The sequence below is a fragment of the Rhyacophila brunnea genome, unplaced genomic scaffold (assembly GCF_057557595.1).
Source record: "Rhyacophila brunnea isolate RB1 unplaced genomic scaffold, BYU_Rbru_1.0 scaffold_19, whole genome shotgun sequence".
Lineage (NCBI taxonomy): Eukaryota > Metazoa > Arthropoda > Insecta > Trichoptera > Rhyacophilidae > Rhyacophila > Rhyacophila brunnea.
The window spans coordinates 14,824,074-14,838,121 of NW_028232848.1; the positions used below are offsets into that span (position 1 = coordinate 14,824,074).

Sequence of the window (14,048 nt, forward strand, 5' to 3'; positions counted from 1 at the left end):
CACAATTTCGTACATATACTTTAGTTAACTAGGACTGTTTAAAAAATTCAGCGTTTACCTAGTTGTAATCCATGGTAAATTATAAATTGTATTACTTACAATATGTGGTAGGTTTAAAAATTAAAACATAAGTGTTTCTCTCCATTTTTGATATTCACGACAGTGACTCTATTAAATCTTCAAATAAGACTAACTAAAAAGTCATTTTTAATTGTATTAATTATGAAAGTAGCTGCTCAGTTACTATAATAATAGCAAATGTGGTGTTGTATGAGATTTTATATTTGCCAATGAAAAAATTCAAATGTTGGTTTTAATATTACATTGAAGAAAAATAATATATTGATGTACTTTTTTGAAAAAATATATATATTATTTCATAATATTGTGCTTGTCTACTTTACAATTTTTAGATCTATACTGCCTAACAAATTGACTAAAAATGTATCGTACGTTGGCAGGGATAATACATTTAAAAAATTCTGAGAGTACCAAAGGTATTCCTCTGAATCAATAATACCATTATATACCTGCAGGTAGTTTAATCACTATAATTCCGTGTTATGCTACTGTAGTGTATTTGAATTTCTTATAAGCAGCCTGTTTATCTCACTCTACATGCAACACTGTTTGATAATCAATATTTCTTAGTTCTAATTTTACTAAGCTCGTAAAAAAATAAATGAAAATGTAACATAATAATATAAGTAGGCAGAGATAATATAACATATAAAAATTCAGAGGGCATCCGTGTTGTTGCGATAGATTTTTAAATTCATAGCGATGAATAAACAATAAAATGTTTTAAAAATGTCAATTTCTGACGTTAGAAAATAAATTGTCATATAAACATAGTTTATATGCAAGTGACAGAAGATAGAATAGATATGCGCTTCGTTTGCTTTAATCTTGAATAAAATGTGTGGATAGTATGCAAGTGACAGTATTTGCGACATTCCTTTGTCTTTTTTTGAATCTTGTATAAAATGAGTGACTATTAAAATAATGCATTTTTAATTTGGAATGGATACATGTCATAGACGTATGTCAGAAAATACTCCTAATAATTTTAATATATACTAATATGGTAATATAATTTATATTATACCTAAAAATCTTTAAGAATTATGTCATTTTTATGAGAATAATATCTTAATGTATAAGTAATGTACAGAATCATTTTTCCTTTTAACCTACTCATATATTATTAACTACTGCCTTTTTCTACTGAATACCATGTCAAAATACATTATTACAACGTTTATATAAGGTCGTACTCTTATTTCTCCGGTACAAATCTTGCAATCGATTTTAACTAACTTTCCGACTAGCTAGACATTTGAAATTTTTAGAATATATCAGAAAACGATGACAATGCATTTTTTTAATACTTTTATACTTGTAGAATTAAATTCATTTTCATTTTATTTTGTTTTGTATGAAAAGTTATTTCGAAAGAAATCCGTAATCCAATCCACTATTATTGGTTGCTAGGGGAACCTAGCAACTAAATTATTAATATATACGTGCGTTACTATGGAAATCAATATGAGTGTCAAAATGACATTTCAGTATTATTTATATCAAATACATTTTTTTGATCGTTTAAGCTAGTCAAGTCAAGTTTATATGATTTAACAGAAAATTTAAAAACGTTGTATATAAAAAGTTCTTTTTATATCGTAATTATTTTACAAACTAGCACTGTATTTGAAATGTTCCAATAATTATTGTTTATATTTCAGGTAAGTATTAAATTGAGACAATATGCAAAAGGTGTCATTTCCCACTAATAAACTATAAAAACTGTTGAAATATATTTTTTGTTAATTGTATTTAATCTCACGTTTCATGACAGAGTTATAAGATATATTATTTACTAGTACTTTACTAAGCGTTAAGGAGTAGGTTGATAGTCATTTTTCTAGCCATATGTATACGCAAGGACAAGGAGAAATTCAAATATCCATGCTTTGAATCATCTACATGCAAAATAAATATTGATCGAAACAATAATAACAATAAAATTAAAGATGCATATATTGTACTAAAGAAAAATAAGTAAACAACCTGAGGTCTGTTTAAAAAAAATCATGTCATTATGATGAATTATCTTTTCTTAGCCAGAAAATCAAACATAAAAGAATAGTATTGACTGCATCATATTAATATATAGGTATATTATGTATTATTTTTATTTTCCTTTTAAATTAACAAAACAGTATCAAAAATATTATATTGAATCATTTTTTAGGACAAAATCTAGGTTGTGCTTTCTGTGGATTCCGTATGAAAATCACCGTAAAAATTTTCAATTGGACAAAAATGCCTTTTTTATACAATAAATAAATATCATTGATACGAATATTGAGAGTTTATATAACAATTGGAGGTCCCACTCGTTCTCTTTCATATTTTAGTCTCAATCTATAAGAGAAGAATAATTTATATAATGAATAAATATAAATAAAAACATACATACATAACTTGAAAACACCTCAGATAATAAACAGCTGTACCAGGAAAAATCTATTTAGAAAAAATACGACACCTGATGAGATTTGAACCTGTATAATAACTAGTAATGTGCTTTATCTATTGATATATATATATTTGAGGTATTTTTAAGTTATGTATGTTCAATATATCGAACGTTACATTTTCAAATCTTGTGAATTATTCGTTGAATAAAAGAAATGTTTTATCAAAATATATATATATTTTTTGGAATATACTTATTAACGGAATACGGAATGTACCTATTTACTATTTTGTATGATTACCTACTTAATGTTGATTGTCAAGTTGAGAAAAATATATTATGTGGAATATTTACGACAACATTTATATTATTATAATCTCTTTCTTACAAAGTATACATATTGGTTGGGCTAAGGTCCCAAATTATAATTCTTCGAACTTAACATGGTACATCTATCCTTAATTATAATTTATTCAGATGGATTTGAATGCTCAATATTGATTTCAGTTTGTCGTTTCTTTTTTTTACGATGAAAAACTCACACATTATTAAAACAAGCGGTTCTCGTGGTGCAGTGCGTAAGGCGTTGGCCTCCCATCCGTGAGTTTTGGGTTCTATCCCGGTGAGGACACAATTATTATCTATTTTTCTCAAAGCCTAGGTGTTTGTGATTGTTCAAAATTACTAACAACCACCTTGTGCGAAAGAGCAAGGACATGGTTATTAATAATAATTCTAAAAAAATAATATTAAAACAACACAGATAAGCCTGAATTCTTTGATTAGTAATCTTGATTAATAATCATTCATCTCCCAAATAATCCTTTTGTTTTGTTTTCGTTAATAACCACAAAAATAAATTTCCATCCTAATTCTCACTCAGAGCATAAGAAAAGGTTCTTTCAATAAAATGGTTTTACTGACCGTATAGACGGATCGTGCCGTCAGCCCTTCCTAACGAGTTAGTGGCAACGCACATGTACGTTCCCAAATCTCTCTTGCTGAAATTCATGATTCTTAATTGGAGGTGAACTTTGTACGGCCCTATTTTCTCTTCGTTGATCGTGTGCTTCTTCCTGAAAGAGAACAAAAAAATACATTCCTTTATTAGATAAAAATAATGTGCTGATTATGGCGTATGAATTCTGGCAAAAATGATTAGGTTTATTCGATTATTTTGTCTGCTAAATTGTTTATTGCAGAATGTTTCTAATCAGTAATAATATCGGTGAGGCATTTTGGGATAGTGATTAATTAACCTTGCCCATTCTTTGATTTCAAATCACGTTACTCAGGTTTCTTAATAATTACTATGTATATATTTTTTAGACTTTTTTTCTAAAATAATACAAACATGAGCTTACAGATACAAACAAAAAAATGTTATCAAAACCATGCTTTAAAATTTTATTAAATCGCGAAAATATTACTTTAACGCAATAGTGCCTGTATATGTGCATGGATTTACTGGCACGAATAGTGAGTAATTTCAACTATCGCGATAATTATTGTTTACACTGACTGTCTTGCCAATATCTCATTAAGCGTTAGCGACACGAATTACTGTCATATTATGGTGCTAGTAGACAGGTTGTGAACATTTTCAAACGTCAAAATACTTTGCGTGGTGTTGTTTGTATTTTGTGCGCAGACGCAGATATCGCAGAAATTTCGTGTAAAAATTCGGAAGATTTTTAACTTTTTTGATTGTTATGGCCGCGATAATAGGTACTGTCGGTAGTAAATCCATGGACGTGTAAACAGGGTATATTGTAACGGTAAGGGATTAAGGCCATACCTCAGTTGAGGCATGCTCTAAAATATCGTGGCTAGGCGATGCGCGGATTGCGGGTCGCGGGTGCAAATGACGCATGCCGAACGAAATATAATTTGTCATATAAATCCAACATGCGTCGTCTTAAGACGATACTTCAGTGAAACGGCAAATAATTTTCAACTATAGGCGCGACGAAATTTTGGAATCGCTGGCAGTCGGAGAGCGAACGTCGAGGTGTGAATACGTAAATTTGTCTCGTGATGGCGACGGGGGTATTAATTCTTAAATCGTGTAAAGATGACTAAAAACGTTACCCATTTATTTGAAAAAGAAAACATGTCAATGAATATATTATTATTGTTACTAATAGAACAATAAACATAACATTAAATGGACGCATGTTGGATTTATATGACAAATTATATTTCGTTCGGCAAGCGTCATTTACACAATCCGCGCATCGTCTAGCCACGATCTTTTTAGACCATGCCTCAACTGAGGTATGGCCTTAAACAAAAATTATTATTGCATCAATATGATGTAATGTAATAGTTGGTTAACAATTTTGTAAGCAACAACACATTTCATTATTTGTTTAAAATATTAACATAATATTCCAATGAATTAAAGATTAATAATTTCATTTGACAAAAAATATGGAAAATAATGAATTTTAATATAATAATCTAACGTTACACCGCACGTCTATTTTATTAAGTCTAATTATTAGTTTTGTACTATTCCATTTGAATAATTTCTGCGAGCCAGGTTTCGCCTTTTGGGATTTTCAGGCACCATGGGCGATTCACCAATGGCAAATGCGCACTGACAACAAATACAGATAATTTTTGTTTATATATCAATTTAATACAATAAAATACTGTAAAAACCTAATTACCTAATTAAAAGATCGGGTATGAAAACATATTCTTAATATTTAAAGTGTTTATAGACAAGCACATTGCAAATATCATTTCTCGTAGACAATGGAACTATGTGATTTTATAATGTTTTATTAATGTTTTATCTCAGTAAAATTTCATTAAAAATAATTTTAGGTATTGAGTACCTACATGCGAATATATATTTTACTGTGAATATTAATGATAATATTTTAACAATATTTTGGTGTATTTTTGTAAATTGTAGTAAAATGGCCTACTTTATCCATTGATTTTTTTTATAATACTAATAATAATGTTATAGTACAATTATTTAAAAATGTTAAAATATTAAATTTAATAATCTAAAACTTACGGCCCTCAACATAAAAACACATTTTACATTACAACGTTTTTATTAGATCGTATTCTTGTCCGGTGATTGTTTGTCAAGTACAAATCTTGTAATCGATTTTTAACTGACTTCCCGACTAGCTAGACATTTGAAACATTTACAATATATCAGAACACGATGCCAATGCATTTTTTAATACTTTTAGCCATTTTTAAGTAGAATTAAATTCACTTTCAGTTAATTCCCTTTTGTATGAAAAGTTATTTTAGAAGAAATCCGTAAACCAATCCACTATTATTGGTTGCTAGGGTCCTAACAACTAAATTATTAATATATACGTGCGTTACTATGGAAATCAATATGAGTGTCAAAATGACGTTTCAGTGTTATTTCTATCAAATACATTTTTTTTTTGATCGTTTACGCTAGTCAAGTCAAGTTTATATGTTTCAACAGAAAATTTAAAAACGTTGTATATAAAAAGTTCTTTTTATCTTGTAATTATTTTACTGTAACATTTGAATTGTTTTTTTTTCGGTATTTAATTTTTTTTAAATCCGGAGTACCACTTCGTTTTGGTTTCCTAGGTGGCCAGTGTAAAAATGGTGAATAAAAATTTACCGGCATTTCTCCCGGGAAATTTCAAAAGTTCACGTTTATGCTGGTTGACTAGGATGATAGACTAGAAAGTAGAGATAGTACTCACCCCGTAAGTAGCATATCGCCCCTGTTTTTGACCCAGTAGTTGATCGTGTTGGGGAATGCTTCCACGTAGCACTCAAGCTGAACGTCTGTCCCGAGGGGCGCCCCCTGCAGCTGATTGGGCGCTTTTATCACAGGAGCAACTGCATTCAAAATGATTGCATCTCAATTATGTAAAAACATCAATTTAAATTCACTCAATATTTTAAAAAACATATTTTCAATTTACTTGCAATGGTGCAATATATAAATGTGAACTGAATATCAAATATGTAGAGTAGTTAGAAAATATATTATATAATAAAAAATAAATTTAAAATCTCCTAACATGGATATTCAGTGCAAGGTAAAAGATTAATTTAATAAAATCGTAGTCTATAATTAAATAAAATGTATAAAAGTTACATCGAAACTACGTACTGATTATATTTTTATATAGTAACTGTAATCTTCTATATAATACATTAAGTTATATTCAAGAAATGGTACTTTGTATAATAGCGAACTAAATTTTGTATAAATAATCTAATGTAAATAAATAATTATTCATTAATATTTTTTTATTCAATGAATAATTCACAAGATTTAAGAATGTAACATTCTAATTACTGAACATACATAATTTTGAAAACACTTCTGAGAAAATATATTATAACCAATATAAAAAATCTTTTTGAAAAAAGTAAGACACTCCACCCCGCAGGAATCGAACCTGTATCTTTCGGGTATCCCGCCCACGCACATAATTTACTATTCTAAAGCTATGCACTATGCTTCAGTGAGTATTAAAAGGCCATTAATTAAAATTTGTCGTAATTAAGTATGACTCCTTTAGCATAGTGGACTATGTGCGTGGGCGCGACACTCGAAGATGCAGTTTTGATTCCTGCGGGGTGTCTTACTTTTTTATATTGGTTATAATCATAGAGGTATTAAATAAAAACAGGGGCATGTAATCGGCTTTCTCATACAACTGAATGAGGCAGGTCAACAATTAATAGCCGACAACTTACGAGCAATAGCGACACGATAAAAAAAATGCAGGGCATCACGGAGGATTTACTTTGGTCATTATAACGTACCCATATAATTTAATGTTAACGTGGAAATTTTGCCGCAAATTGATTATCAGCCTGCCTCACCATACTTGCCTGCTTCACCATACTTTCATATAACCTAGGTTATAATATATTTTCAGAAGTGTTTTCAAAATTATGTATGTCAATAATTATTCAGTTAATAAGGAGTATACTATATAATATGTATGTCAAGATTTAGTGAAACTTAGTTATTACTATATTAAAATTTAACTTTTCATTTCTCTATAATTTAAAAAAAACCTTGTTTTGTTTTTAATATTAAAAAATATATTATGATCGATATGATAATTTAATCAACAGGTATCCGGCCTACAAGGGTTCCGTCGCAGTGGCAGACCCTCCTTTACCCTGTAGTGGTACTACAAAAGTAATCTACGCGCTGCAAGCCTAACAATATAGGAGGCGTGAGACGTGACGATGTACCTAGAAAAGTGGCACAACCTTATGCTTGCCCTAAGACCCAATGCTGGGGCAAGAAAGATACAATCGTTCTTGACCGGTGCACTTGAAAGCCAGTCGTCAATTTTAACATTAAGATTACTGTTTATGCTCCCATACTGTCACTGTTTTGTTCACAATATATAATATATAATATAGGTATACAGTTCACTAGTGTTTGGAACTATTTATTTTCTAATGTGTTAAGATTAAAATTCGTACATACATAGTACCAAAGTTTTGACACGACGACTTCTTAACAAATAGACATGCTAAATGTAAGAGACACCACGTAATGTGGGAAGAAAATATTACTAGTAAAATAGAATCCTAAGTTACTAAACTTACAGTTTATGTTGAGTGTGATCCTCTTGCTAACGGCTGGTGGAACGTCATTTGAAGCTATACACAGGTAAGCCCCCATCTGTCGCCTTTCCAGCTTTATTAGTGTCAAGTTTTCGCCCGCAAAAGTGTCCACTATAGAAAGAATAAATAAATAATAATTATTAGAACTAATTCATTATACAGGTGGGCCGTGGGAACTTTCTTTTTTGAAAACGGCATGGTGAAATTGGTGGGGGTCACAGAGGGGAGAAGAAGGGATCAATGAGAGGCGCTGTATTTAAGGTTTATGTTTGTGTGATTATTTAACCTGACAAGTACCATTTGAGCTGCTGGTGGACACTTTACCCATCAACGTACTTGTGTTCATCTCAGACGAGGCATATTTTCACCTTAGTGGCTGTGTTAATAAACAGAATATGCGGTACTGGAGTGAAACGAATTCCTGGGTACTTCATGAGATACCCTTTCATTTGGATCGGTATGGTGTGCAATTTTAATAGTAGGGATCATCGTCCCTTACTTTTTTTAAGAAAACGGTTGTGCTGTAACCGTGAATTCAGACCGTTATTTGTCAATGATTTAGAAGTTTTTTTCCCTGGTCTCGAAGACATGGAACTGGACAATGTGTGGTTTTACACAGTGTGGGATAGCTCACACCGCCAGAATTTCAATGGATTTTATAAGACAAGCCTTCCACGGGTGGCTGATCTCCCTGAGAATGAACTTAAACTGGAATGTGCACTTGCTTAATTTAGCCCCCTGTGATTATTTCCAGTGAAATTATCTCAAATCCTTGGTTTTATAACGATTGTCCACGAACTCTGGAAGGCCTACAGAACAACATCCGAGCTAAAATTGCCAATGTACCTTGAAACTTGTACTTGAAAGAGTGAACCAAAACTGCCGAATTTGAGTAAATCAGTGTATTGGTAGTGGAGGGTGATATTATTTACAAGATAATTTTTTTTAAATGGTGTAAAATCAAATCTCCTGTGTCATGTGACAGGATAAAAAGTAATAATAAAAAAAATTCCACGCCCCACCTTGTATTAATAATCGACGACTTTTTCACTCAACCTATAGGTACTATAAAAAGTATACAAAATTGTTTATAACTTAGATACAAAGAATTTGTCGTGGTTAATGATTGCATCGATAGCTAAAATGTAAAGCACAGCGTCTGGATTACGATATTAATTGTAGGCTCAAGTCTCATCAACAACACACACATACACACGCGCACACATATATACGAATACATACACACACACACACATGCACATACACACGCTCGCACACAAGATATATAATATATAATATGTGTCGCTGAGTTTCAAAACCCCCTATAACGCTTTTTCATTATGTTGAGAAAATCAACAAAAACTTTTTGAACTAAAAATGTTTTTGAATGTTTCAGTAGTGTTATAGCGGAATTTTATAGACACATTAATTTTGTTTCATAAATGACAGTTAATCGTAGTGGCTTTTGAAAGAGGCGATAAAATTTTCATGTAGAGATTTTAATAACAAATCCAACGATATATATATTTTAATTATTTCAAAAAAGTGTTATTGCGGGTTTTGAAACTCAGCGACACATATATGTTTAAGGTATAGCACGCATCTTTCTGACGTATTACAAATTTTGTACCCATATTAAATAAGTTGAAATTCAATTGATCTGTCATGACAATCACCAGCTTCCTTAAGAAAGCCGAATTAAGATTGTGTTTAAGATATTTTTAATGTTAATTTCTATTTTTCTATGTAAAGTTTCTAAATTTACTAGCGTCGTTCCGACTCAATTTGTTTCTTCGGTACTCATGATAATATATGCAGTCATTTAGTATAATATACAATTTGACATTTTTCGTCACAGACTGACAACTTACTCGTTAAAAACTATATCGATTTTCTAGCCATATAACATAATATTATTGTAATTGCACCGTACTGAATTTAAAAAAGAGCTTTTATAAAATATTTATTTTTGAAAACTGAATCAACATAACAATATCAAATTTTAAATGTTAATATTAGTTTTGTATGAAAATCCATTCAATAGTAATAAATAGTATCCATTAACAAAATTACGTTGCAGCAATCACAATCAAGCTGATTATTTAATTACAAGCATGACAACAAAAACATGTTATAATAAAAATAACAATAACATTATATTATACGCATTAATCATTTGCGAGCTTTCGGATTAATATCGGAATCGAATCAAAAAGGCTTTCACGCTACTATACAGCGCTTGTCCCAATTATTCATTACATTCAGTGAGTAATCCAATTACGCCATGATTTGTGTACTCCATAAATCGATTCGTCGAATAATGTTCATTTTTCATTTAGCGCTAGGTTTATTAATCATTGACCCGGCGTGGAATTGCATTCACGGATTTTGTATGAAATTAATAAAAAGTTATTCTTTTTATGAATTACCTACTGTATTTTGTTTTATGTTTCACAAAATAAAATATCAGCAATCTTATATTATATAACTATTTATAATATTTTAACCCGACATCGTTTGGAGCCAATATGCTGTTGAGATCCAACATAAATAATATTGACCAAACTTTATCAGTTATACGTATTTGAGTCGCCTGGAGTCTAAGTGATTCTACAGGGATTAATCTATACAAAGAAAAAATGTTGAGTATCAAAGATCACTTTAAACTAGGGGGGGGGCAAGCTGCGGTCCGCGGGCCGCATGTGGCCCGCCGGGTATTTTTTTGCGGCCCGCCATCATTAATTGTACTTCTGATTACGAATAACTTTTTTATAATTTTTAAAAAAATACTGACAATAGATTAAAATTTGAAGAATTCATTGTTTCGTAAATGTATTATCTTAGTACGTCTTCCTTGCATCTCGTCTCACACTATGTAACCACTATTTTCTACATTGAACATCGTGACACATTTAAATACTTTTAACTAAAAAAAAATATATGCCCATGATATGGTAAAAAGTTTGAATGGATTTCAATTAAAACTCAAGTTATTCCTTCGACAAATATCGAATAACAACGTGGACCACTTTCCAATTTTGAAGTTGCTGAATATATCAGAATATAAATTTGAAAAATATGGTAAAATTATTAAAGCTCTGAATGACGATTTTTCACAAAGATTTGGTGACTTCCGAAAAATTGAGACAAGTTTAGCAATATTACGCAATCCATTTTCAATAGATATTGATAGTGTACCGACAGAGTTACAACTTGAGATTATTAATCTGCAGTGTGACACTGATTTAAGAGAATTGTATTGTCGTGAAGAAATCTCCAAATTTTACAGTGCCCTTAATTCAGACAAATTCGACCAACTTAAAGATTATGCAAGAATTTCGTTATTTTTGGATCAACCTATAAAATATGTGAACAAACATTTTTGATCATGAACCTCAATAAAAATTCTTTACGATCAAATATCTCCGATGCCCATTTACAAGCAATTTTGAGAATATCAACTACAAAATTAACACCTGAATTTAAAACAAATGTTAAAAAATGTACAACAGTTTCATTTTTCTCATTATTTTTTTGTAATGTTTATTTTTCGTGATAATAAAATAAATAGTGTATATCTAAAAATGGTATTTTACTTGCGGCCCGCCGCTCATTTTGAATTCTTGAATTTGGCCCTCCATCCAAAAAGTTTGCCCCCCCTGCTTTAAACCATGAGAAAATTGCTGACAAAGTTGATTGTTGGTGTCATAACTCACATTTTTCATTTTTTGTCAACTAGGTCTTTCGAACCAATCTATTTCTTATAGTGCTCTGTGTGTTATTTAGTAATATATGAATTAATGAAAATCGACTTACCCATTCCTTAATATTCAATGAAGTTCAATAATTTTCTTGTAATTACAAAAAAACAGTGTTCTAGTGTTTTTTTTGCGTTTATCTCAAAACTCGATTTTTGGAATATGTGAGTTACGACTTTAGGCAACTCATTTGTTTTCATTGAACTAATATTAAAATTATTTGATGATGGTGTTGGTGAGTTTTTAAAATTCAATTCAATCCTGCGTAAATCATGCCATAATATTATTATATACAAGACAAAAAAGATGAATATAGTTACATAGTATAAACAAAAATATTATTATGTAAAAAGAGATTATCTTAGAGAGGTACAAATACAATAAAATATAATCTAAAGACTTTATTTTAATGCTTGTAAATATTACCTTTCACGACGTCTCTATGGCCCTTCTTGAGCAAGATATGGTCTCCGTCTTCTCGTCTCCAGATGATCCTGGGCTGTGGTCTTCCTGTGGCGCTGCATACCAGGGTAGTATTGTCACCTTCTTGTTCAGTGACATCACCCGAAGTACGGCCATCGGATATGTCAGGTGGCACTGTTGAAAAAAAAGTTATTATTCGAATTGAATTAATGTATATTCATTAATGACTAAAAGTCAGTGCATTTCTTTTCCTAGTATTATCTTGAAATATCTAAATTTATTTATGTTAAAATTTTATAGATATTGATGATTTTTAAATCGTTGATAGTATGAAGCACAAAATAACATTGAATCATCAAAATATTTGTAAAATCAAATATGTTTGACATCCAATAGGTTCCCAGTATTAATCGCAGAAATTATACCACTTTAAAATTATAATATATTGTAGAGTACGTAGGTAGGTATGTTTTTCTCCTATTCGGCCATGACTATTCCTCAGTTAGGATATATTATTATTAAAACCAGGCCTTCAAGAATCCATGTAACTCGTCAGTATTTTTGTATATTATTATGTCCAGCGAACATCCAGTAGCTCTGCCGTATACATCCTATGCATGGTATAAAGTAACCATTTAAGATAATGTAGTCTGACTAATTTGCAGAAAGATCCGGCTAGATTGAAACTCTTTTGAGGCAATCATAGTTTATGGCTCAGCCAGCTTCAATACCATTTATTCACCTTCGATATTACAAGAAGCTGTATCGTCATTTTTTTTAAATTTCCATTATTTTTTTTTAATTCTACCGCATATACAGTATCTGCCGAAAACTACTGTTTTCAAGGATTATATAGTAATGTTTTGAGGCTTTGTAAGATGAAATGACCCTAAAAGAGATCTATCAGAATGCTATCTTCACCGAATATGGAAATTATTGTGGGACCCATACATTCCGTATAAGTAAGTTAAATGTTGCTCCAGTCATTTTGATTCAGATAACAAAATCGTTTTAAGAAGCGCATCATCTTTTGTAATGTTTAAATTTTATTTTTGTGAAGAAAGCTCGTTTTCTACTATTTTGAAGGTTTGAATACATTTTTGTATTTTCACACGTGACATAGTTTGTAAACCTGGTGGTTGGAAAATTTTGAGTTTCTTTGCACTCGTAATTATAAATGCGTCATCGCAGTCATGAGTTCTTGATAATCAAAACCGTTACCACGTGTCAGATACGATAGTACTAATAACGCTACCTAAAAACGTAATATTTTCAGTTATGTGTAATGATTTTTTTTTTAAATATTTGTTTTGTATTTTTATTATAACGTGCAAAATTATTGTGAACGTCTAGAATTAATAAGTTGTGATGCTCATAATATTTTTTAAATAAATCACTAAATTTAGGAACTATTCGAATTAAATGCCACCGCCGGCAACCAGGTTTAAAGCAATCGCGAAGCATATAAAAGGAAATAAGCGTTTATGCACGCAGTTGCGGCAATCAGCTACAGTTTCTAATAATTGTTGGCAATTTTGGAGGTCTAAAAGCGGGTTATCAAGATTCAATTTTTGTTGATATACTAAAATGGAACAAAAATGAATTAAATTTTATTGAACAGTAAAAATAGATACGATTAAACTGTCTCTCAAACCTTCGCTCATATAAATTTTATGCTCGTACATGTACTTATAGCGCTTGTACACGTATATGGAGTTACTTGAACCAAGAGTGTGTATTTATTTTTAAACTATCGCGATAATCAC

The 14,048-nt window shown here is 30.6% G+C and overlaps 1 protein-coding gene across 1 annotated transcript in view; it reads right to left on the reverse strand.

Moving 5' to 3' along the window:
* Positions 1 to 541: 541 nt before the first annotated feature.
* LOC147072772 (lachesin-like) overlaps positions 542 to 14,048 on the reverse strand; it is a 92,795-nt gene continuing 79,288 nt past the window's right edge. The window contains exons 4-8 of the mRNA XM_085945706.1: positions 12,286 to 12,456; positions 8,084 to 8,212; positions 6,202 to 6,340; positions 3,407 to 3,558; positions 542 to 588 (exon numbers count right to left, since the gene is read on the reverse strand). Coding sequence (XP_085801832.1) covers positions 542 to 588; positions 3,407 to 3,558; positions 6,202 to 6,340; positions 8,084 to 8,212; positions 12,286 to 12,456 — 638 coding nt within the window. The remainder of the gene's footprint in view (positions 589 to 3,406; positions 3,559 to 6,201; positions 6,341 to 8,083; positions 8,213 to 12,285; positions 12,457 to 14,048) is intronic.